The sequence below is a fragment of the Penicillium verhagenii genome (genome assembly GCF_028828195.1).
Source record: "Penicillium verhagenii strain IBT 33310 chromosome Unknown utg000006l_segment0_segment0, whole genome shotgun sequence".
NCBI lineage: Eukaryota > Fungi > Ascomycota > Eurotiomycetes > Eurotiales > Aspergillaceae > Penicillium > Penicillium verhagenii.
Window position 1 is genome coordinate 647,833 of NW_026643170.1, and position 25,257 is coordinate 673,089.

Sequence of the window (25,257 nt, forward strand, 5' to 3'; positions counted from 1 at the left end):
CCCGGCATTTCCTTGAATCCTTTCAAACCAATCCCGGAGGTTTATTAGATCTGATAATCTGATAATTTTTTTTTTTTTCACCACTCTTCAATCTTCTATACTCCCAATTTGAAAGATACTACTTTCTATTGGCATTTGCTTCCCCTCTGTCAGTGCGACAAAAGATACTATACACCAACACAAGATGGCCGGTCACACATATCCCGCTGTCAAGCTTCCCCATCCCTTCCTCACCGCCTACCAAGTGCGCGCCGTCGACGACGCAACTCCAACAAAGCGTGCATTGATCTTGCAAGATCAGCCTAAAGCTGGCAAACCGTTGTCTGAACCACTACACCTCGAACCACTCTCATGGCGTGACCTGACATTCCGCCCCGAAGCGGAGCAACCACCCTCCAACAACAACACCGCCTGGGGTCGAGCCCGCCGCAGCCCCGAGACCATCTTCCAATGGACCGAGAAGACCCCCTCTCTGGGCCAGATCTGGAACGTCGTCCATGCGATCTACCTGGCATACCCCACAAATGAATACTTCCGCGTGACTCTTGACGGCACAGGCAAGGAGACTCTACGGAGTGAGCTGCTGGCGACCGGACTGGCCGTTCAGCACCCCAAGCCATTCGGTTCCAAGGAGATCGCTCCAGAGCAAGCAGATGAACTGCTGATCTTGCGAAGCTCTTTCTGGCAAGGCGCCGCTTCTCCAGCGGGCCCACGCGCGATCTGGGCTGCTGGCGACGGAATTGACACTCCCGCGCGCGAATCCTTGGCTCGGTACCCCCTCATGCCGGAGAACTATCAAATCACAAACAAGTTCCCTGAAGAGCCAGTTTACACCCGCCACCCGGTTCGTCGGCCTAAGCCCGCTCCCGGCTCCATTGCGTACAGTCGTTACATCCCCGAGATTGATGAGCACTTCTCTTTGGAGGTTGTGAACTGGGAAGATGCGGAGCACTTGAAGCTCTTCAACACTTGGCAGAATGATCCCCGTGTGGCCAAGGGCTGGAATGAGACCGGTACCTTGGATCAGCACCGGGAGTACCTGCGCAAGCTGCATGTTGACCCGCACGTTCTGTGCTTGTTTGGCCGGTTCAACGAGACCCGGTTCTCGTACTATGAATTGTACTGGGCGAAGGTAAGCCACGTTCTGTTTATAATTTTTTAAGTGTAATTGAGTGCTAACTTTGTTTATAGGAGGATCACTATGGTGCTCACTACAATGCTGGCGACTACGACCGCGGCCGCCACTCGCTTGTTGGTGATGCTTCTTTCCGTGGTTCTCAGCGCGTGAACGCTTGGTACTCCAGCTGCATTCACTACTGCTTCCTTGACGATCCACGCACAGCAAATGTTGTGGGCGAGCCCCGCGCCACAGGCTCGATCATCTTGTCCTATGAGAATGCACAGGGTCTTACTATCGGCTCGTACGTTGATTTGGGACACAAGCGATCCGTGCACTCAATCGCCAGCCGGGAAAAATGGTTCCAGCTCTGCCCCATCTTCTGGGATGGGCGGGAGCGCCCGTTGGAGTCTGCTGATCGCGCGGCTTGGAATGCAAAGCTATAATCGGATGCTAGGGGGTTTATGTTTTGCTACGGTCGCCTTTCATGTATAGTCAGTTTCGGGTATATTTATAACTTTTCCATGATTTATTCTTAAAATTGAAGCCTGTTTTTGTTCTCTATCAATGATCTTTCATATTCTTACTGTGTGCCTTTACTGAACCCTGCCTAGGTTGCCATGGTGGAGGTACCGTGCAGTAGATGCTTTGTCCAGATCTAACATTTGAAGGTTCCTCACCAGTTTTCCCCCATTAAATCCACTGCTAATATCAATTGCCCAATAGTTAGATTGATTCTTCATCGGAAACGAATTTTGCTCGCTAGATACACCCAGGCTCTCAACGTGCGATCGAATGTTCAAATGTTGAATACTGTAAATTTTCTAAGGCTTAGATACATTAGACGTTACTATTGGTTTATCCATCCAGATGTCCATCCACGAATGGATGATGCTGAAGGATTTGAACTGGAGTATCTAGAAAAGAAATGTAAACAAAAACAAAGATTCTTTTTGAAGTCGTTGCACTCTATCGTAGGAGTAGTCTACTGTGCAACAACCATGGAAAAACTAACTATTAACTATAGCACACTCGCTAAGTGAGCAGCCATTACATATCGTATCAATAATTCTTCGATCTCATCCTGTTGTGAAACTACCTAAGGTAGTGATATAGACAGGTTTCAGGGTATATAAAGAGAGACAAAGGAATGGGGTATAAGGATGCCTTTTCAGGGATTTTCCAAGATGAGCTTAGAAGACCATTCCCTTGACCTGGGGCACAGCCTTCAGGTCAATGTTGCGGATCATCATGGTCCAGATGAATGCAAGAGCGAAAACAGCAGTTCCTACAGCCAACATGCGGGTCTGGGCGTAAGCGTAAGCATCCTGGATAGCAATACGGGTAGCGCTTCCAACGGCGTAGCTAAGCTGGGTATCGAGATCCTCGTAGATGTTCTCGAAGTTGGACATGGCATCCGCAGGCAGGAGTCTTCGAAGTGCGTTGGGGTAGGTGTTCTGCCAGATGACACCAGAAATAGTAGCACCCATGGCATCACCGACGGTACCGACGACGTTGAGAAGACCCAAGACAGCAGCAACGTGCTGGTGGTCGACAGCAGCAAGGATAGCAAGCTGCTCGATAATAATGAACACACTACCACCGATGGAGATGAAGACCTGGCACATGACCAAGTAGCCGACAGACTGGTTGGGGCGACGGAAGTAGATCATGAGACCCTGAGCAAAGATGTACAAGGGAACGGCAATCCAGAGAAGCCACTTGAAGCGGCCGGTGCGGCGGATCATCCAACCAACCAAGAGGAGCAGGAAACCAGAGACCATGTCGAAGATGTTGCTAACGTATCCAGCCTCGGCAACGGTGAGGTCGTTGACAACCTGCAGGAAGGAGGTGAAGTAGTAGTCCCAGCAGTAGTAGCAGAGCTGGTAGGTGGCATCCAGCAAACAGGCACCAAGCACGGTACGGTTCCAAAGGAAGTTGAACTCGAACAGACGCTTGGGGGCGAACTTCCACTCGTAGACAATGAAGACGAAAAGCAAGCAGAATCCGACCACAATCATAGCGATGATGTAGTCAGTACCCCAGCTGCTAGGAGCGGCGCCGGCGATATCGAAGGGAAGGAAGAAGAGGACAAGACCGGCGGAGAAGAGGAGAAGACCGAGGGCTATGGACAACAGATTAGCTTTTAAACACGGTTATGCCTCCGTAGTTGTGACTTACCATCGAGCTCAACAATGTAGAACCAGACGCTCTGCATAAAAGTACGACCACTGCTCTGCTTGACAATGTGACCGGCCTTGACAGCCTTGCGCAGATTGTACTTCAGGGTGAAGTACAGAGGAGCAGCGACGAAGGGGAAGACGATAGCGAAAACACCGAATCCCCAACGCATACCAATCTGGTCGAGAATATCATTGGCAGCCTTGGCACCACCGAACGCAGTGATGATGTAGGGGGAAGAGGTAAAAGCGTATGCGAGACCTCGACTCTTGAGCATGGATGCATCGGCGGTGATGACATCAACAGTATAGGTCATACCACTGAAACCGAGAGTGTAGAAAACCTATTATTGTAATTGTTAGCTAACGTCAAACTGAATGCAAGAAGCATGAACATACGTAGGCAGCACAGAAAGTGGGCAGGTTGTTGCAAGCTGCCATCATGATCAAACCGATGGTAGAGCAGAAGGCCATGAAAGCGAAACCTTCGGCACGACCCCAAATATCCATGATCTTTCCAAGCGGGACATAGCAAGCAGCGGACACGGCATCAGCAACAACGTAAATGACACTCAGCAATGAGTGTGAATCCCAATCACTGGTCAAGTAAGGGATCAAGTTGCTAAGGACAGAGCTCTGGAAGGCATTAATGAAGTACAGCAGCCAGATGCTGTGCAGAAGTCAGTATCAACAAAGATATTATAATCAAGAAATGAAGATCGTACTTGGCAAAGACCATAATAAGAGCCCCCTTCGACCAAGTCTGGGTCATGGCCTCCATATCGGCAACACCACGCTGCGTGTGCTCATCCGGCGCCTCAAAGCGAGTGCCATCCTCTTCGGGAACGACGGGGTTCTCAGTGTCAATCGCACCCTTCTCATTGACAGCATTCTCGGAGCTGGCATTGTCCGACTCAGCAGTTGTCTTCTGGTCGTATTCAGTCTTAGACTCCTGAACGTTGACCGTGTTGACAACATCTTCGGCCGACTGGCGACTAAACATAGTCCGGAATCCAGCCATGATGGACGATCTTTTCACGAGATGGATGAAAAAAAAGATAAGATGAAGATCGGAGGGACCAAGCTTCGAGGGAAAAACTCTGTCCCTTATAGTCTCTGTACAGCTCCCCAAATCCACAGATTGATAAAGGCCGAAGTTCGCTAGTCTGGAAAGGATCTAATCACGCCCACCGCATGAAGCCACGCAAGCCCAAACCTAGGGTGTAATAGCGAGGGAAACATCTAATTTGTCGATAAGTGAGGCAAAACAGGAAAAAAGTGAGTCGATCCACATATCCACCTGTGGCGTGTGTTCCTTTACACGGACGAGACTGAACGAGCAAAAGATGTTTTTTTTGTTTTGTTTTTAGCGCTCGGGCATTTTTCTTGAACTTCGGAGTGGAACTCCAGTAGGGGAATTGTGTATGAGCTAGTATGACACTAGTAAATGCTCGTAACGGGCGTCTGATACCGGGTTCATACCGGACCCGTACTTGTTTTGATACCGGTATGGATCATGTATGGGCGGTATCCCCCGAATCCATATCGTCACCCGTTGTAACTGCGTCGTAACTCGTGTCCACCTCGCTTCGATGCAGAAAAACAGGTGTGAGTGGGGAAAGTTATCTGATCATCATCATTGACAGTCAAATGTGGACCGATGTCGGAAAAATCCGAAAGCCTTCACGCCCCTGATGTGTTTTTTTCCTTCTCTTTCTTTCTCCTAGAACCCACATCGGACCAGCCAGGAGCCGGGACAGACTTTTTTTTCAAAATCGAATAGAAACCGTTCAAGTGGATTCGGCAGGCCCCCGTTCAGGATTAGTCCTCTCTGATTGATAAGATTCGGCTTTGCGATTCCTTCGGAGAAGCTCTCCTTAGCTTTAGCAACCCACTCGCTTTCAAAAGTGCATTGCGCGTTTCCCCTTCATTCTTTCGAGGAATCAATGCATACGCCTCTGGTGACTCGTCTCAAGTAAACTATATCTTCGCCCGAGGTCGACTATATCCCCGGTTGGTAACAAAGGCTGTGTCCTGCCAATCGCCATGAAGGGCCTCTCAAAACTCACGAGCTATTGCAAGCTCTTGGTGGCTTGCAACCCATCTAGACGTGAAATTGGCATGCTAGTCGTGGGATTCTTCAGTGCAATTGCATCTGGTGTCCCGTTTCCCATCATTGGTATTGTCTTTGGTTCATTGCTTGACGATTTCAACTCTGCCACTTGCGCCGCCAAGGATGGAACCGCTACTGCCTCTTCCGAGTCCTCCGACCAAGGCTCTATCAACAGCGAAATTCTCCTGATCGTCTACCTAGCCATCGCGCAATTCTTCACTATCTATATCCACCTGACATGTTGGACTATGACTGGCGCACGATTGGCGCAAAGACTCCGCGAGAGCTACTTGAAAAACTTGCTCCGACAGGAGCCGTCATACTTCGATAACCTACCTCCCGGTGAGGTCGCTTCGCGTCTCAATAGCGATATTCAAACCATTCGTTCCGGTACATCTGAGAAAGTCGGAATTGTCCTCTCGGCAATCTCATTCTTCATCACCGCGTATATCGTTGCCTTTATCAAGGACTGGAGACTTGCCTGCATGCTGCTATCGTTGATTCCGGCCTATATGTTGATGTCGTTCGTTGGCAGCCATTATATTGAAAAGTACTCCGGACTTATGTCTGATCATGCGGCTACCGCTGCATCGATTGCCTCTGAGGCCCTATCCAACACTGTCGTGGTGCAGGCCTTTGGTGCCAATACTCGTCTGGAGGAAAAGTTTTCTAAGGCGCTCAAGCTCTCGGAAAAGGAAGGCCTCAAAAAGGCTGTGGTGGTTGGCATCCAGTCTGGTGTGCTCTACTTTGTTGCTTACGGTGCGAACGGCTTGGCCTTCTGGCAAGGCGCCAAGTCGGTAGCCAAGTCTGTGGCAACTGGAACTTCGGGTGTCACTGTCGGTGCAACATTCACTGTCATCTTTGTCCTGATCGAAGGTATGTGATATGAAATCTACTCATGGATCGAAATGATATACTGACTTATAATTTAGCTACTTTGCTGTTCAGTCAAGTATCGCCATTCCTGCATCTGTTCGTCCAAGCTACTGCTTCATACTCTAAGTTGCGCGAGGATCTTGAGCGCGTGCCCCAAATCGATGGTACCTCTGATTCTGGTATTCGCATGACTCAAGCCGAAGGTGGTTTCGAGTTCAAGAACGTATCTTTTACTTATCCCTCTCGTCCTGAGATCACCGTTCTCGATAACATCAGTTTGAGCATCCCAGCCAACAAGCACACTGCTCTGGTCGGTCTCTCTGGAAGTGGAAAGTCCACAATCGCAGGCCTAATTACAAGACTGTACGACCCCAACTCGGGTCAGATTACCTTTGATGGCCATGATATCCAGGAAGTCAATGTAAAGGACCTGAGAAGTTTCCTGAGCTTGGTGCAACAGGAACCTTCTCTCCTTGACCGCTCTCTTTTGGAAAACATCGCACACGGCTTGATCAACTCCAGCAACCCAAGACATGCCCACCTCAAGGAGGTTTTCATCCGCCCTGACTTGGAAGAGCTTGCAACCGATCTGCGTAAGGGTAAAGATCTTATGACTGAAGCCGAGAAGCTCGGCTCTGATGTTGTTGAGATTGTGGAATTGGTTAAGAAGGCTACAGTACTCGCTGATGCCGATGGCTTTATCTCACGCCTGCAGTATGGACTTGGCACGGTCGTTGGATCTAGTGGAAGATTGATCAGCGGCGGTCAGAAGCAACGTATCTCTCTCGCTCGGGCTCTTATCCGTGATCCTGCCGTTCTCATCCTCGATGAGGCAACAGCTTCTCTGGATTCACACAGTGAACAGCGCATTCAAAATGCCATCAACAACATCGCAACCGGCCGAACTGTTGTCACCATCGCTCATCGACTGTCGACCATTACTGGAGCGGACAACATTATCGTTATGCACAAGGGCAACATTTTGGAACAGGGCAACCATGCCGAACTGATGGCCAAGGATGGAACATATGCCGAACTCGTCAAATTGCAGACTCTCAGTAGCACACCAGACAAGAACGAAACCACGATCAGCGTGGAGACTGCCAGCAAATCCGATCGAAGCTCCGTGACAGCTACCGATATTGAGAAGGTTGAGTCGTCCAGCTCTGCTCTTGAAAATGTCAAGGAGAAGGTCCCCACAACCGAGGAAACCCCGGTCGGTGATTCTGGAGATGAAGCCGAGGAAGAAGATGAGCTTCCGGCCCCTAGGAAGTCCCTGTGGGCTCTCTGCAAGGGCTTTGCCCCCACTCTGCGCCCCCATATGCTCGTCATCGTCCTTGCCCTACTTGGTTCGGTCATTGTCGGAGGAGCTTTCTCTGGCGAGGCTGTCATCTTTGGAAACACTGTCGGTAGTCTTGATCCTTGCAACAGTGCGGCCTACATTCGAACCCAGGGTGACTTCTATGCTCTCATGTTCTTTGTTCTGGCCATCATTGAGTTCTTCGCCAACGTCGTCAGTTGGGCTGGATTTGGTTGGGTGTCAGAGAAGGTTGTATACACTGTTCGAGTTCTGTCTTTCCGATCTTTGTTCGAGCAGGATCTCCAATGGCACCAGTCGAATGGACGTACTCCCCCCTTGCTTCTTTCCTACATCACCAGAGATGGTAACGCTCTTGCTGGCTTGAGTGGTTCCATCATTGGTACTTTGTTCTCTATTACCGTTAACCTCTTCGCCGCTATCATCTTGACACATATCATCGCCTGGAAGATCGCTTTGGTCTGTCTTGCACTGGTTCCCCTCCTCTTGGGTGCTGGTTTCATGGAGCTCCTCATTCTCGGTCGATTTGAAGAGCGCCATGAGAACGCCTACGCTCTATCTGTGGACATTGGTGTTGAGGCAATTTCCAACATCAAGACCATTGCCTCCCTTTCTCTCGAAGACCAGACTCTCAAGACTTACCGCAAGTCTCTCCGGGGTCCTCGCAAGGAAACCCTTAATGTTACCCTGCAAGCGAGCGCCTGGCAGTCGACCACTTACTTCCTCGGTAACTGTGTCAATGCTTTGGCATACTGGTGGGGTGCCAAACAGATTATCAACGGAACTTACACCCAGACTCAATTCCTGATTGTCGTTTTCTCCCTTCTTGTCAGTGCTCTTCTGTGGAGTCAAATGTTCGCCCTTGCACCGGAACTTTCCCAAGCTCGGGCTGCCATGGCCAGAATCCTGGATCTCATTGAACAGGGTTCGGATAAAATGCGTGGTCGTGTTCCTACCCACGCGCCCAATGTCGCCCCAACAGATGGAGATGACGAGTCATCTATCGAGCCCAAGGCGATCCAGTCTGACTCGGTCGCGTCGAGTGTTCAGCTCCGCGATGTTCACTTCGCCTACCCTGCTCGCCCGGATATGAAGGTGCTGAACGGTCTGTCCGTCGATATCAAGCCTGGCCAGTTCTGCGCCCTAGTGGGTCCCAGTGGTGCAGGTAAATCGACCATCATCTCCCTCGCCGAACGCCTCTACGTCCCGGAGTCTGGATCGATTTTGATCGACGGTCTTGATGTGACAAAGACCCGCGACCCCTCTTTTCGCGATAACATTTCGCTGGTTCCCCAGGAGAGTGTCCTGTTTGAGGGTACTGTCGAGTTCAACATTGGTCTCGGTGCCAAGCCCGGCAAGGATGCAACTCACGAGGACATCGTCGAAGCTTGCAAGCTTGCCAACATCCATGAGACCATTGAATCACTACCCGAAGGCTACAACACCATGTGTGGACCAAACGGTAACCAGTTCTCTGGTGGTCAGAAGCAGAGATTGTCCATTGCGCGTGCGCTGGTTCGCAAGCCTAAGCTGTTGATTCTGGATGAATCGACCAGTGCTTTGGACGCTGAGTCTGAGAAGCTCCTTCAAGATGGTCTTAGCAAGGCTGCTAAGGGTATCACTGTCATTGCGATCGCTCATCGTTTGCATACCATTCGGAAGGCTGATGTCATTTTCTTGATTGATGGTGGAAGATGCACCGATCGTGGATCGCACGAGGAGCTGCTTGAGAGATCCGAGAGTTATCGGGCCAATGTCATGCACCAAACTGTGGCGACTTAATTGGTGATATTTTTGGGGAAAAAACTCTGTATTTTGATTTTAATACCTGGCGGTGCTCAGATTTGGGCCGTCACCTTCGCATGTACATAGCGTTGTTTTAATTTTCTTTCTCATTATAGAAGTCTTATAGACATATCAATTCAATTTACTTTTTCTTGATTTTTATTATAATGTAACATGTCCACGGGTAACTTCTATAGTAAATCCCTCTATTGTCTATTGTTATTTTTATTACTTTGTTTGAATTTAATTCGGAGATTTCCTAACGTTGTGTTGTAGCCACATTCTTCACAGTGGCCGTACTGTCTCCAGGGCTTCAGGTATCCGTCAAGAAAGGAGGGAGAATCTACATTGTTTATGCTTGATCATCCTGAAAATTTGAAACAGCGATAACAAAGAACAAAATCGATATTGGCTACAAAAAAAGAACTCAAAAAGCTAAGAAAACAAATAGATACAGTGAATCAATGATTATGTCCCCAACTAGAAAAGTTCGGCATCAAGCAAGGCCTCCACCTTTTGACCACTCAGTTCCTGAACAGTGGCGGCCAATTCATCCAAAGCCTCATCAACAAATACGGAGTCGTTCTCACTTCCAACAAGACCAACATTGACCTTGCCCTCCTTCACGAATGAAACAACCTTCATCGGGTAAGGAGAGTCACCATGGGGGTTCAAAATGTCAACCTTGCACATTCCGCCAGCGAAAGGCATAGTATCAAAATCATCCCAATCCTGATGATGAACAAGAGAATCATAAAATTGGCCCGTTGACCAATTCACCTCTCGAGAAATCTTTTCATACCCGAGGAAATCATACGCCGCTGACTCGGCACTCTGCTTCTGCACATATTGCAGCAGATCCAAAGCCGTCCAGTGAGACTCGAACAGAACGCGGATGGGTGTGAGCTGGTAGCATGGACCGACGATATTATCCACATTAGGCAAATCGATCGTTCGACCAGAAGTCACACCTCCAAAAGTAACATCGGACTTGCGGAGACGACGAGCCAGAACCAGCGCCCATGCTGCTGTGAGAAGGTTTGCGGTGGTGATGTATTCTAGTGGCTGGGCATTCTCAACGGTCTTCGTCTTGAAGACACCCTTGTCGCCAGGCTTGACTGTTGTTCCTTCGAGAATGGACAATGAAGAACCCTTGAGGAGGTTGCCCCAGTAGTTGATGGCAGTCTTCTGGACACGCTCGTCGGAAACGCGACCCATGTACACAGAGAATGGCTCATGCGCTGTGATCTCTCCGCCAGTATAGAATGTTTCCAGATCCTGGAGTACCTTCGGGAGAGAGACACCGTCATATTGAGCATGGGAAAGGCCTAGGACGAGGCACTCGTCACCGTTTCGGCCCTCGACGTGCAGAATTTGCAGGAAGGATGAGCCAAGCTTGTAGTCCAATTCGGCATGAACGGCGCAGACCTCCTTGACTGATTTTTCGAGATCCCCATCTGCCAAGTGCTTGGTCAAAGGTGTTTCCATTTCTTTCAAAACAACCTGGTAGAACTTGGATTCATGTTCGACGAATACAGTACGCAGAATCTCATGGGTCTTGATGAGCTCATCGCAAGCGTGGAAAAGCTTCTCCCGGTCAATACCTCCATCAAAGAACAACATGGTGTACTGAATGGCGGTGCGAGGGATGTTGACAGTGGCCTTGATATCCACGATTTGGGAATCAGTGACCGGGGTGACATCGTGAATAGACCATTCGGGATTGGCCAACTTCGGGCGGATGTCATTGGCAAGGAATGCATCGAGATTGGACTGATCCAGGGTCGAGAATGGAATGTATGGCTTGATGTTCTGCTGGGAAGCCTGGTCGAGCTTCAAGACACGAGCAGCATCTCCGAGGCGCATATGCTGGAAGATATCTGCAACGGTCAAACCATGGCCCTGTGCACGCAAACTGGAGACCAGTTTCATTGCCAGGACCGAGTCACCACCCAAGCGGAAGAAGTTATCGTCGAGATCGATCTTTTCTGGCTCCATGCGAAGAATCTTTGCCCAGGCAGTTCGGAGAATGTTCTCTTTGGGAGTCAGGTTGGCTTGTGCTGAGGTCTTCTTCCATGCCTCCTGGAAGCCCTCACGCAGCTTCTCAAGCACATGTGCAGGAATGTTGGAGGCCAGCTGGTTGAGAAGCGTCTGGTAATCAACTGATTCAGACTCTTCTGGCAGTTTCTCAAGGACTACGTAGGCCGAGGGGGCCAAGGAGGTGGGAAGAGAATCGTGAATGAATTTGTCGAGCTTCTTCAGTCCCAGAGCAAGGCTGGAAGAAACATCTGTACAGGTTGTCGCTTTGCAGCCCTTTGATCCAATCTCGTACTTCTCGTCCATGATCTCAACTGTCTTCTCCTTAGAAGCGCGCGGCTGAAGCAGAACAATTAGCTCTGGTTGTTGGTCCTTCTGGCCTTCCGAGGGCGATTGAACAACTGCAGTAGCAGCACGAACTGTTGGGGGAAGATATTTGGTGAAGTGAGTTTCAAGTTCTGCAATATTCACTGCATGTCCTTGGAGAGGCATCAAGTTCTCTTTGCGACCGACAAATGACAAGCTTCCATCCTCTTGCAGAAGAACAATGTCTCCTGTAGCCTGGACTTGACCGGTCCGACCAGCAAAGGTCGAGCTTCCAGCCACCAGCCATGATGGAGAATCTACGGTCTCGCCAGAAAGCAAGGATCCTTCCAACCACAGTTCACCAACACATCCAATGGGGGAAAGAAGAGACGGGTTTCGAATATCTACCACCCAGGGTACCACGGCATTAGGATAAGGTGATCCTGCCTTGATGCTCGAGTTGGCACGAAGCGTTCGAGTCAGGGCATCGACCGACAAAGGAGGAGTCTCATTCCATTTCCAAATGTGATTAAGCTCCGTGGAAGGGATACAAGAAATCTCATCCAGTCTCCTTGATAGATTCCGGGTCAACTGGAAGCAAACTGCCTCCATCTGCTGAAGAACACGCTCCATCTGTGAGAACTTGACCAGCGTGCTATCAAAGTTGGCGCGAATCCTGAAGCCACCCTTTTTAATTCCACAGCCGATCATCAGCGGGTAAGGGTTGAAGTGAAGAGCCTCACGAACAACATCACCAAGCTCGAAACCAAGCTCACCGACCGCAGCAGAGTCTGGGTCGGGCTGGATGACCAAACCGGTGGGAGCTTCGCACGCATGTTGAGCATCGCGGCTGACCTTGCGGATATTCTGCATACCCATGTGCTGGTATGGGGTACGAGCGAGCACTCCGGATTGAACGGTTTGGAGGAAAGACTCGATGGTGGTCTGTCTGTTGACGCGGATGCGCACTGGGACTGTGGCGATCAAAGGTCCGACGATACCCTCGACTCCAGGAAGAGAAATATCGCGACCGGTGAGAGTCTCGCCAAATACAACATCATCACTTCCCGAGTATTGGGAGGAGACGAGCGCCCAAGCACCACGGATCAAGGTGGCCAGTGTAAAAGGATACCCGGCGCCTGTCTGCACCGAGATTGAATGCTCGACATTTCCATCGGGGAAGGGGACAAAGTCTCTCGAGGGAAGACGAGGGAATTGAGGACCGACAGCATTCTTCAACTCACGCCTCCAGAATTCTTCCATGGCGTCCTCGTCAGTATCCTTGACCCACTTGACGAATTCCCGCATCTGAGTTTGGATCTCAACGGGATGTTCCTTCAGAGCATTGCTAACTTGTTGCAGAACTAAAGGTTCAGACCATCCATCGTAAACAACGTGATGAATTGTCCAGACCATGTATGTCTTGCCATCTTCCTGAACGATAGCGTATCTGGCAAGACGATCTCCAAGCTGCATCCTGTCATTTCGGTCTTTCGTCAGGTACTCTTGAAGATTATCCGAGTCCCTCCAGTAGATAGTGTCTTGTAGTACAACTTGCTGCAGGCCGGGTTCCTGAAGCTGAGCTAGCCGAGTGCGCAGGATAGGACTGTTGGTTACTACCTTCTCCCAAGCTGTTTTCCAAGCAGCGACCTCAACATTAGAGGGGATAGTCGCAATTCGTTGAGCGACGTACGGCTTGGCAGATTTGAGAGAAAATGTGAAAAGTGACTCTTGTGTGGGTGTGCAAGGGTAAATATCTTCGATGGCAGTCTTCTTGAATCCATAGACTTCAGAAGCCTCCGCACAAGCACTCTCGGAAGTCTGGGAAATCATCGAGAACGCAGGGATTTCGGCCTGTGTTACCGTTGCACTATCCAGTGTCTCAATAACACTAGCCATTGCACCAAGCGATGGGTTGCTAAACATGCCAATAACAGAAAGATCAAGGCCCCGAGACCGGCAGATAGATACGAGTTTCATGGCTGCCACGGAATCACCACCCAAGGCAAAGAAGTTATCGTTGGGCTTAATGCCTTCCACGTCAAGCTTCAGTGTTTGGGCCCAGACATCGCGCAACTGCTTTTCCAGATCGGTTAACTCGCGGTTGGCTGTAGCTTCATTGCCAGAGTCTAACTGGCGCAGGTCGATGGTGGTTCCAAATGCCCTGAGCTGCTTGCGATCGGTTTTACCGGAAATCAACACGGGGATATCGTTGACAGGAATATAGGCAGTGGGAACCATGTATCGGGGGACAACCTTAGCCAGCTCCGTGCTGATCTTAGGCAGAATCTCGCGCAGATCATCAGAAGGCTCTGCAGAGCTGACACCGGGACCATCCTGCTCTTTCATTGATGGAGTAGTCACGAATGCGATGAGTGTCGCTTGCCCTCCTGTTCCCTGGGGCACGATAACCTCGGCGATGACATTTGATTCAGCAGGCAAGATAGCTCGAAGTTGACTCTCAATCTCCCCAAGCTCAACACGCTGACCACGTAATTTGACCTGGGTGTCCTTTCGTCCAGCGAAAACAATGCCACCCGATCCATCGGGATCGTATCGTCCAAGATCACCCGTCTTGTAAAGACGTCCCTGGCGACCCGCATGGCCCTTATATCCAGCGACGAGCCAAGGGGGGTTCTCGATGAAAACAGAAGCTGTCTTCTCTGGGTCGCCCAAGTATCCCTGTCCAACGATTGGTCCCTCAACGAGCAATTCGCCCACAGCGCCGATCGGCATAAGCTGATCGTGATCATTTGGATCTACGATCCACATGGCTGCACCGTTACCGGGACCAATAGAGAGATAATCTCTACCTGTGGCAGCACTGCTGTTGATAGTGCAGCCGATTGTGCACTCACAGGGACCATATCCAATAATGATACGGGCATCCTGGCCCCAGATATTGGCGTCTCTGGCAGGAACGGCCTCTCCGCCCAGACCAAGGCCATTTGTGAGCGACTTAATCACATCCGGGTCCAGAATACGGGCCACGGAAGGTGTCATGCCGGCATAGTTGATTTTCATGTTCCGAATCACCTCATTGATATCATTCAAGCGGTCCTCGTCCGATGGAATGCAGAGAGTGCCACCCTTGGTCAAAGTGCAAAGCATACTGTCGATACTGACATCGAAGGCGTACGAAGCGAAATCAAGAACGCGAGAATCTTCTTTGTAGCCAACTGCTTCGGATCGAGGAATGCAACTGCTGGTATATGTTTCATGCGAGATTGTGACACCCTTCGGTGTACCAGTACTTCCAGATGTGAAGATGATGTACATTAATGTCTGTGGGGGAACTGTTGGCAATGTGGCGATGACTTCCGTCTTCGGGATCTGAGCGAAGGCCTCCGCCTCCACAACAAAGATCTTGTCGCTTGGCATGATCTCCGACGAGAATTCATATTGACCTCTAGATGACACCATTGCCTTTGCGCCAACTTGCTTTGCCATATTTTGCAGCCGAGCAAGTGGGAGAGTGGGGTCCATGAGCGCAAAGGTCGCGCCCACCTTCATGACTGCAAGTACTGCGACAATAGTCCATTTGGACTTTTCAAAGCACACTGGCAGTACATCGTTCAATTGAACTCCCATCTCTTCCTTGAGTTTCCACGCAGCATATGACGACCACTGATCAATCTCGCCGTAAGTCAATTGGCCGTCCCATGAATCGATGGCGACTTTGTCGGGAATTTGCTGAGCGCGCTCGGAGAATAATTCATGTGTTCCGAAGCTGTACGTTGGAGGTAGCTCATGATTGATGCGCCAGGTTTCCTCGATGTCGCACTCCACTGGTTTTAAGCTTTCTTCGATAGATGCGCCCGGGGATGCGAGGCACGCTTTAATAGTGTCCGCGAACTGCTCGACGGTGTGTTTAACGGTATGTTGTAGCATATTATCGGTCTGCCATATCGGGCGAATGTGAAGTTGATCGTTCTCAAAGCGAACTTCGAAGTGCATTGCTCCCTGGATCTCAGTCAGTCCCTAAATACCCCTCTATTGTCATTGCAAAGGATGAAACTCACTTCTTCATTAGCTTCTGCGTCGTGAGTCAAAGAACCAGAGCTCAAGATGAGTGACACCGAGTTGGGCGCAGTTTCCAGTTCTGCCGGAAGCACTGCTTTGATTTGTTGTGAAATAGCTGCCATAATTTGCTCAACGCTGCTGTCCAGTCCGGGCACCAGAGTCTCGGTGGGTAATTCGTGGTGAACGGATTTAAAGCTGGTATCTTCATCGCGGCTCTTGTAGGCCCATTCAAAGCGAGGCAAGGTACCCTCTCGGGTGCGCATAAGCACAATCAGCCACGCGAGTAGTACCAGCTCCTCTTTCATGCCTGTTGGTGTCGAAGCGTCGGGCGCAAGTTCAGCGACCTGGAAGCAGCGGAAGCCGTCGCAATCCACCGGACGCGACTCCGAGTCCACGCCATTACTCAGGTTTTGATCGCGCAGATCGTTTTGGTGAGTGATACTCATATTTGCGACCGTCCGACCTCTCCGTGAAATCCAGGAACCGATTGAAGTTGGGAAAAGAGGAGTCGACCCTCGGTCATCCGTGAGCTTTGCGCAAGTGGTAGTCGACCGAAAGGGTATAGTGTAGAATATATAGTCAGGCAGCTTGCATGATGCTAACTGTCTCTTTTCCCTGACGAGTCAACCGCGGGGCTGCAGGAAACGTTCCGCACAGTTACTGTATACAGTGCGAGATCGGCAAGTGTGGGTGGATTCGCCATGATGCTTTTGCACGGTTTGGGTCTAGCCGAGAGGTATCCTGCAGCAGGAAACCGTAAAAAAATTCCGGTAAAGAATGACATTGATCATTTTGACTGGTCTACACTAATCCACACCAAGGAAATCCCAAGGGCCGCCTAATCCACAGTTGAAATGACGAGAACCGGAATATTGATTGTTGGTGGGAGGAAATTTTTTTTATCAGATCCGCAGCAGATGGTGGATATCAATCTTATCCGATTGGCGTATTCGTCATGTTTTAGAGTTCGTAATATACTGTACCAATTACCAGCCGTATTAAACAACGCATGTTCAATCCGTATAATACAAAAACGAAACACCGAAATGTTTTGGAAAACATTAATCTTTTTCTGGTTTCGACTTGGCGCGCCTCGCGCCATTGTCAGGTATCTGAGCTCGCCTCTTTATACCCACTAATAAGGTAGACGGAGCTATCACCCTAGTTGACTATCTCCTCGTTTATCTTGCTTAATTTGGCTACCAGACTTCTTTCCCAGATCATTGTCCAGGGTTTATCATATAAGCCCCGATCGAAGGATCAATGGTGTCGGTATAAATCGAGATGTTTCAAATATGGGTCTTTACCCTTCGCTGACACAGAATGCCATCAGCAGGCATGAGGGTTATGCTGCCCCATCGGACCCAGTTTTGTTGATGCGGGAATTACCGATTCAACGGGCATTGGGCGAATGCGCCAGGTACAATTCGTTCCTGTTCGGGCACGGTGGATGAACGAGCTATACAGGCCATTGATGAAACATGCATCTTCATTTAAACGAGGTCTTCTGATGCATGCCAAGCTAGCACAGTCTCCTTGATACCTGCATGAATGGGGTTACAGTAGTGTGATCATTGACCCTTGACTAGCAATTGGTCTCCGTTCAAGCCCGAGAAGGGAGGGTCGTGCGCGCCGATAATCTGATTATTCTTGATTATTCTCCGGTCTTGCCGCTCCTAAATCTAATCTTCTTTCTGTACGGAGAAAGATCTTTCGCCAAGAGACCGTGTTATGTAGGAGCGGAGGTAGACCCACATTGTGGACCTAACGCAAATATGGGTACGGATGACAATACGTATGGATGTACAAGTATGGATACGCCATGTTTCATGTTACGGTCTTTGCCAAACACTCGATACCGCGCATACCGGTATCTTCGTACCTGGCATATACAACGCCATACATGTGCTCTGTACAAATTACAAAATTACCTCAAAATTGGACCCACCAATAAGTCCAGATGTCTTGGAACACATTTGACATTTTTTTTGTTTCCGTTTTCAAGCGCTCACTCCGACGGACTCCATCGTTCTCCCCCATAATTAAATTTAGCGATGGCAGGCCCAACAGAAGTCAATCGGTGAAGCGACAACCCGAGCCTACTAGTGGGGTCAATTATGGAAGAGGTTTAGGGCAAACAGCTGCACGTTGCGATGCCGACGGCACACAGAGCCGGTCTCGGAAATTAGTCTTTTAGTTCGATCTGATAACGGCAAACTTGCATGAACCCCGCGGCTGAATACATAACCCCATTCAAAGACTCTAGTTGCTACAAGCCCACCTGACACACCGCAACTTGACACCTTTCCCAACTTCAAGTTATCCCTCCCCCATCACATCAATCACAACCTTGAAAATGTACTCCAAGTTCTGGCCAAAGGGCGGTCTCCCAGGAATTCTGCACCATTATGTTAGTCTCGGCTCTTCTTTTGTTTTCTGTTTTATTCTTTTGCTCCAATTCGGATTTAGCAGAATAGCTAACAATGCTCCTTTCATCATAGACTGAATCCCTCGTCACATTTGAATACACCACTGCCGCTGCGCACAAACCCCACAGTCTCCTCTTCGTCGGCGGTCTCGGCGATGGCCTCGCAACAACATCCTACATGGCCGATCTGGCCAAAGCCCTCCAGCCGACCGAATGGTCCCTCTTCACCCTAAACCTCACATCCTCCTACCAATCCTGGGGCCTCGGCCACCTAGACCGCGATACGAATGAGATCGCAGAATGCCTCCACTATATCAAGGACTACAAGACCGAAAAGTTCGGCGAGGGCAAGATCGTCATGATGGGTCACTCGACAGGTAGTCAGTGCGTGATGCACTATCTCTACCGACCAAACCCGCACCTCTCCGCACCAGCCTTTGATGCTGGTCTCGAGCACGCCGACCGCTTACCCCTGGACGGCGCGATCATGCAAGCTCCCGTCTCGGATCGCGAGGCTGTTCAGCTGTGCATTGAGCATGGATTCGGAAGCAACTCATCAGATCAAATGCGGGATATCTGTGATAAGATGGAAGCTATTGCAAAGGAGGCTGTTCGGACGAACAGCAAATATGATACTATGCTGCCGCTTGAGTTGACTTCAGCTATTTATCCCTCCAATACACCTATCAGCTGTCGTCGGTTCTTGAGTCTTTATAGCCCCGAGAGCCCGCACATTCCCGGAGAGGATGATTTGTTCAGTGCGGATCTGAGTGATGAGCAATTGTCGACCACGTTTGGTTTGATTCAGCAGCAGGGTCTGTTGAAGCACAAGCTGATGGTCTTGTACTCTGGGGCTGATCAGGCCGTCCCTGGCTGGGTTGATAAGGACAAGAACCTGGCCCGCTGGAAGAATGCCCTTAATCACGGCGATAAATTCCAGATGTGGGATGATAAGCACAGTGCTATTATCCCGAACGCTTCTCATGCGCTGAGCAACGATGACCAGGCCGAGCCCCGGAAGTTCCTTGTTGGCAAAGTTATGGGATACCTGGAAACGGCTCTTACCAAATAATGGATAACTATAGTCTACTGCGCATATACTAGAGGATAGAGATGGGTCTTCTGTTGTTATTTATTACGATGAAATGAAACAAAAGAATCACAAGGAATCAGTCCTCTACATATCAAAGTATCCAAGGCTTAAGCCAAATGGCTCCCTCATCAACGAAATTGAACAGGACCAGGTTGAATGGAAATTGGCTTACATGGCTAATCCCCCAGCGGATTATATGAGTCTGTAGGATGATTGGATCATGTAGGGTAATGGACGCCGAAGAGGTGGCTTATTGAAGGGGCAGTAGTGCAAACCGGTGGCTGATAACTAACTATGTGGTACTTCTTATTAAGCTAGCAAGCCGAGATCAGGGGAAAAGCCAGTGATGCTGGGTCAAGCTCGGCTTCTGAAGCAGATTGCAGAGTCTCTTGCATATTGCGACCATGCCTAATTGCGTGGTGGGAGTGTAGATCAGCTGGGGAAGCAACCTTGTCTGGCAAAACCCCGGCGGAACGCTGAAGTCCACGGGAGTTTTTGCAAGTACCCCATCTGAGCACTGCTTACTGCAAATGTGGTTGATCGGGCACGAGGAAACACAGATCTCTGCATACTGTGAATGCTCCGGGGTACCAGTATGCAAATAGGGGAGTTCCAACCTCGGATTTTCCCACGCAGCTATTTTGCACTGTTTGCATCAACTTTCAATTACATAATCTCTCATAATTTCTTTGTGCTACTTTTTGCACCAATTTTTATAGAAGTTCATGTGATCTAAATTTCACGATGTTATGTTATCTCCGATCCATTGGATTCTTCGGGGAAGATGATAAATCAACATCCCGAGTATCTCGAGCGGTAAGCGGACCTGTCAAGCGTTCATGAAAATATCCTAAATTATCCATACATTCAAGGCTCCAAGTACCTCAAATTGTGTGTCTCCCAACCTTCGAAGCGTTGGAAGTTTCAAGTTTTAACCTACACAATCTTTACAAAATACTACAGCAATTCCATGCACGTGGAATGAGGCTGATGGTCCACTTCATCCAAGCTCGATACCTACCACTCCGTATGTACATACGCTAGGCCCACGGAGTTGTCCGCGCATCGTAGATGTTTCAGTCTGCAAGTCTAGCAACGAGCTAGTCACGAAAACAGAATGTTTTATCCCCGGCGCGACAATATTTGGACTTGAGACCGGCATATTCCCTCTTTGGCAGCCAAGTTCTGCAGAAACCTTGTTTTGGGGCGCTTCGGCACAGACGCCAGGAACATACAAATCCACCACTCGGCGCAGTTCTCAGCCAAGTTTCAGCCCACCCGTCATCCATTCTCATGTTGATTGTGCCTGACAAAACTCCACGAGATCAACCCCACATGCTGTTTAGCCTTGTTCATTCACTCATGCATCATCTAAGCATTCTTCCAGAACGGCTGACCACCCGTGCCGCGTCAACCAGACAGCGCCATTTCCACGAATGAGTCTTGGCCCAAGATCATGCAGAAGCTTGTTTTTTTTGATCATAAATAGTTCATTCTCCGCTGAAGATGACTTCAGTGTCTATCTCCAAGTGTTTTTCTATATGAAAACTTGCGACCATGCATCCTCGGCAAGTCACAGTACCGGTGGCGCTCTTTGCAGCACTAGCGTCCGGATATGCAAATCCGGAGGGCTGCTCTGGAGCATGCGTTGTTTATGACCCTACAATCATTCAAAGAGCATCGGATGACCTATATTTTCGGTTTTCCACTGGAAATGAAATCTCATACGCCAGCGCTTCGAGCTTGTTAGGACCATGGACGACCATTGGATCCATGCTACCAGATGGCTCGTCGATTGATCTCGCTGGAAACACGGACCTCTGGGTGAGTTTACTTCTCTTTTCTGGGACTAATACCTGACGTGCTCAAGTCGCGTCATATTTGGTTAATGGATCCTCATTCTCTGGTCTTATCATAAGCTAATTTTGAATTCCAATGTACCTTAGGCCCCCGATGCGCATTACATCGACGGCCTTTACTATGTCTACTACGCCGTTTCTACCTCTGGATCGCAGGACTCAGCTATTGGTCTCGCAACCTCCGAAACAATGGATCTAGATTCTTGGACCGACCATGGCTCCGTTGGTGTTGAATCTTCGTCTGCGAAGATCTACAATGCGATTGATCCAAGTTTGATCGATGTCGACGGCACCTACTACCTGAACTTTGGCTCGTTCTGGGATGACATCTATCAAGTGGAGATGAACTCTGCGGCAACTGCTGCCAGCGGATCTTCGTACAACATTGCCTACTACCCGGATAGTACCCATCAAGAGGAAGGATCTTACATGTACAAGTATGGAGACTATTATTACCTATTCTACTCCTGGGGTGACTGTTGTGACTATGATACGGATCTGCCTGCCTCAGGACAGGAGTATCACATCAAGGTCTGTCGCTCGGAGACTGCAACGGGTAGCTTTGTAAGTTTCCATGCCTGATGAATGCCTTCCACTCGTGATATTGACCCTAACATCTACCAGGTCGACGCGGATGACCTTGCATGCACCGATGGAGGCGGCACAATTGTTCTAGAAAGCCATGGGGAGGTCTATGGACCTGGAGGGCAGTAAGTGACGATCTGGGAAATTTCACCGGCGATTTTGGATCGAGACTAATCGACCATAGGGGTGTATATGACGACCCTACCTACGGTACTGTGCTTTACTATGCCTACACAAACACCAGTATCGGTTATGCCAATGATGAGAAGCAATTTGGCTGGAACGTCATTGATTGGTCGACTGGATGGCCTGTCGTTTAAATTATTCTGACATGCTGTCATGTCAGTCTTGGATTCAAATTCAGCAGATCGCATCTCCCTTTTACAAAGCAACGATTATGCTGCTGGTGCTGCTGGTGGTCGAAGAAGTGGGCAAACCAGGTCCTGGAAACTGAACTGATTTTATCAACTTCTGAGGGGGGGCTTAGCTTCACGTGGCATCTCACTATTCTTATTCCTTCAAATTTTACATGCATAAAAGATTCAGGGTCCAAGGCTGTGTAGATCTTGGTGCCAAGACACAGCTCATATGGAAACGAGTCCTGAAAATGAGTCTCCTCGGCGTGTTAGCATAATATTATTGGCAGATGACTTTTCTTGGCCCGTCAGCCTCATGCAAGACCCTCGTCTACCCATTCCGTTAACATCCTAGCTCTGCCAAGGCGTTGCCACAGCGGATATTCCAGGGCAATTTTAGCCGATTGCTGACAGTCAAATTTATTGGTTGTTTCCAAGGCATATCATCGCGGGATTCATTGCCAAGAGGGATGAGAACTGGCAGACGAAGGGTCACACTGGCCGTCATCCTCGTATTCAGCCTGCAGGCTGTACTCAACTTGAGAAGCCCCAATCCAAGAAACGTTCTTCTCCATCTGCCATTTCCCTTTTTCCATATACACATATCCACGTTTTAACTTTGAAAATGGTATGGGATATACCCCGTCTTGTTATTTGAGCTTGAAGCTAAGTATTTCATTGAATGACAGGAAGGGGAACTGTACGAGTTTCCTTTTCTACAGGAAGTCTATACACCACGCGATGCCGCTAAAGTCGAGTACGATTCTTCCTCTTCGAGGCCCTCTTACCTTGGTATAGAGAAGAGCTAATGTTGGAGATTTCCAGCTTTGTGTTCGTTCATGGTCTGAATGCTCGCGGTCGAAATGATCATCCTTTCAAGACATGGACGCACGAGAACGGCAAGTTCTGGCCAACAGATTTCTTGGCAGAGGATATGCCGTTCGCACGCGTCTTTGTTTATGGCTATAATTCGAACATCACCAACGCTCAGACTATGTCTACTGCCAGTATCAAGGATCATGCAAACACGCTATTGAACTTGTTGGATATGGAGCGGGCCCCATCGATGGTAATATCACACCCAGCGGAGTAAGTATAGGTAATGACAAGCTGACTTCCATTAGCATGCCCTGCCGCCTAAGATTATATTCATTGGACATAGTCTCGGTGGTTTGGTCATAAAACAGGTATGTTAACATTAAGCACTCACCTGTGAACATTATGCACGACGCTTACCAAAATCATGACTTGCATAGGCGCTTCTCAACGCGAAGGAAGATCCCAAATACAACTCCATCCGCACGGCTACATCTGGGCTTGTCTTCTTTGGCACTCCACACCGCGGTGCAAAGGCAGTCGAGCTGGGAAAGATCGCAGCCAGGGTTGCCAGATTCATCTCCAAAGGCCAAGCTAGTAACGACCTCCTCAACTGTCTGGAGCATAACTCTCTATTCACGCGTCAAATGTCCGATCGATTCCGACACCAACTGGAGGACTATCGCGTTGTCAGTTTCATCGAAGGGAAAGAAGTTCCAATTGCCGGTGTGGGTCCAGCGTCTATAAGCCATGTAAGTGCATGGATTTATACATGATAAGTGTGGCGGATGTCTGATTGAAATTGAAATAGTTGGTTGTGGATGAGGAGTCCGCTGTTCTCGGCCTGTCGGGACTACGAGAGACTCAACTGAAACTTGACGCAGACCATTCCCAGATGTGCAAGGTAGCAAGCCGGGGGCCTATGTATAAGTTAATCAAGGGGAATATTAAGCAGTTGGTAGACCAGGCATTGTTGGCAGATCAGGGGTTCGTTCCTCAGCAAACTCCACATCCAGCAGCAGCTCAGTCTCCGCCACCGGTGCCACCGCGTATGCATTCCAACAGCAGCTCTGCGTATGCACCACCTGGAAGATCGAATGAGCCAGCATCTAGGATTTCGGGAACGTTATTCGTGGCTCAAGATAGAGATCCCCGATCAATCCGGTCGGCAGAGTTGAAAAATGTCGCGAAATGGGAAGAGGCACGGAATATCGACTATGAGCTTTTCCAGGAACATCTCCGGACACTGGGTGCGGATCATTCCAGCACCTTGTCAGTTGGATACTTGCTAGCGGAAGTGGAGCTGGAAGGCAACTACATCCCCAAGGCCACCGAATGGGCCCAGTGGGTTTCTGAGAATGCACAACGGGTATTTGGAACGCGACATCCGTTGTCAATGAAGACAGAGAGCTTAATGGCTGAGATTATTTGCTCAAAAGGCAACTATTCTGAAGCTGAGTCGATCTGCGCCAACGTGCTAGCCCGACAGCAGATGACTATAGGGGAAGACCACTTCGACACCCTGGAGACTCGTCGCCGATTAGGCATGGCATACAACGGCTTGAATCGACGAGAAAACGCGCTCATGACCGCAGAAAAGATCTCCGAGACGTACAAACGTCTTCTAGGCGATAACCACATTAGAGTATATGCTGCCATTCTGGACACGCTTGAGTGGATCCTTTACAATCATTCAGAAAGTGTCTATGTCACATTCCGCCTGCAGCCTGACGTGCGACAAGCAGTAGATTTGCTGCCAAATGTGCATGAAGAACTCAAAACTGCTCTCGGACAGTCACACCCCCTCACCGTCCGGGCCCTCTCAATACTCGGCCGAGGACTGACGCGCGCTCAGCAAACCGTCGAAGCTTCCGAGACACTTCGCCGAGCCCTGGCACTCTCCGAAGAAGCATTCGGCCCCGAGCACCCACAAACGATGGACGTTGTCAGTAGCATTGGAATAATGTACATGTTCCAGGGGCCTCAGATTCCGATGGGTGCGAACAAGCGGACCGAGTCACTACCATGGTTGGTTCGCTACCTTGACTGGACGGAGCGGCGCAGGGGTATAGATAACCCAGAAACGCAAATCATTTTAGAGATGCTTGGGAACGTGCACTTCCAGGCGCAGGAGTATGCACCAGCTCAGAAATATTTTGAGCGCGCTTTAGCTGCTTATGGGAGTACGACCTCCACTGTGACACAGCGCATCAGTACTAATTTGCAGCTTTGTCGGGCGAATACCATGTATACCAACCCTGGGGGAATCGGAGCATTCTTGGCAGCTCTGCAGCGACATTAGTTTTCGGTTTAGCTGTTCTGGGTTTTAAGCTAATCAATGCACGCGTTCTACTCAGTACGATAA

At 49.5% G+C, this 25,257-nt stretch overlaps 7 protein-coding genes across 7 annotated transcripts; 5 read left to right on the plus strand and 2 right to left on the minus strand.

The window, feature by feature from the left end:
- Positions 1–184: 184 nt before the first annotated feature.
- N7466_005647 (GNAT family N-acetyltransferase) lies at positions 185–1,563 on the plus strand (the record flags this gene model as incomplete). The annotated part of the gene is made up of 2 exons (XM_057165044.1): positions 185–1,132; positions 1,192–1,563. 2 exons carry the CDS (start codon positions 185–187, stop codon positions 1,561–1,563), a joined length of 1,320 nt encoding a protein of 439 aa, XP_057020643.1.
- Positions 1,564–2,310: 747 nt separating this feature from the next.
- Positions 2,311–4,318, minus strand: N7466_005648 (MFS siderophore iron transporter; the record flags this gene model as incomplete). The annotated part of the gene is made up of 4 exons (XM_057165045.1): positions 2,311–3,242; positions 3,299–3,641; positions 3,697–3,967; positions 4,023–4,318. 4 exons carry the CDS (start codon positions 4,316–4,318, stop codon positions 2,311–2,313), a joined length of 1,842 nt encoding a protein of 613 aa, XP_057020644.1.
- A 1,025-nt stretch (positions 4,319–5,343) lies between these two features.
- Positions 5,344–9,386, plus strand: N7466_005649 (ABC transporter ATP-binding protein; the record flags this gene model as incomplete). Its single annotated transcript, XM_057165046.1, has 2 exons — positions 5,344–6,286; positions 6,343–9,386. 2 exons carry the CDS (start codon positions 5,344–5,346, stop codon positions 9,384–9,386), a joined length of 3,987 nt encoding a protein of 1,328 aa, XP_057020645.1.
- A 483-nt stretch (positions 9,387–9,869) lies between these two features.
- Positions 9,870–16,201, minus strand: sidD (nonribosomal peptide synthase SidD; the record flags this gene model as incomplete). The annotated part of the gene is made up of 2 exons (XM_057165047.1): positions 9,870–15,713; positions 15,755–16,201. The coding sequence occupies 2 exons, from the start codon at positions 16,199–16,201 to the stop codon at positions 9,870–9,872; spliced, it is 6,291 nt and encodes a 2,096-aa protein (XP_057020646.1).
- A 1,910-nt stretch (positions 16,202–18,111) lies between these two features.
- sidJ (putative siderophore biosynthesis lipase/esterase) lies at positions 18,112–19,255 on the plus strand (the record flags this gene model as incomplete). Its single annotated transcript, XM_057165048.1, has 2 exons — positions 18,112–18,165; positions 18,257–19,255. The coding sequence occupies 2 exons, from the start codon at positions 18,112–18,114 to the stop codon at positions 19,253–19,255; spliced, it is 1,053 nt and encodes a 350-aa protein (XP_057020647.1).
- A 1,578-nt stretch (positions 19,256–20,833) lies between these two features.
- Positions 20,834–22,040, plus strand: abnA (putative extracellular endo-1,5-alpha-L-arabinase; the record flags this gene model as incomplete). Its single annotated transcript, XM_057165049.1, has 4 exons — positions 20,834–21,100; positions 21,223–21,699; positions 21,760–21,845; positions 21,905–22,040. The coding sequence occupies 4 exons, from the start codon at positions 20,834–20,836 to the stop codon at positions 22,038–22,040; spliced, it is 966 nt and encodes a 321-aa protein (XP_057020648.1).
- A 661-nt stretch (positions 22,041–22,701) lies between these two features.
- On the plus strand, positions 22,702–25,194 carry N7466_005653 (LipA and NB-ARC domain protein; the record flags this gene model as incomplete). The annotated part of the gene is made up of 6 exons (XM_057165050.1): positions 22,702–22,704; positions 22,766–22,833; positions 22,902–23,145; positions 23,201–23,263; positions 23,333–23,644; positions 23,704–25,194. The coding sequence occupies 6 exons, from the start codon at positions 22,702–22,704 to the stop codon at positions 25,192–25,194; spliced, it is 2,181 nt and encodes a 726-aa protein (XP_057020649.1).
- Between the last annotated feature and the right edge of the window lie 63 nt (positions 25,195–25,257).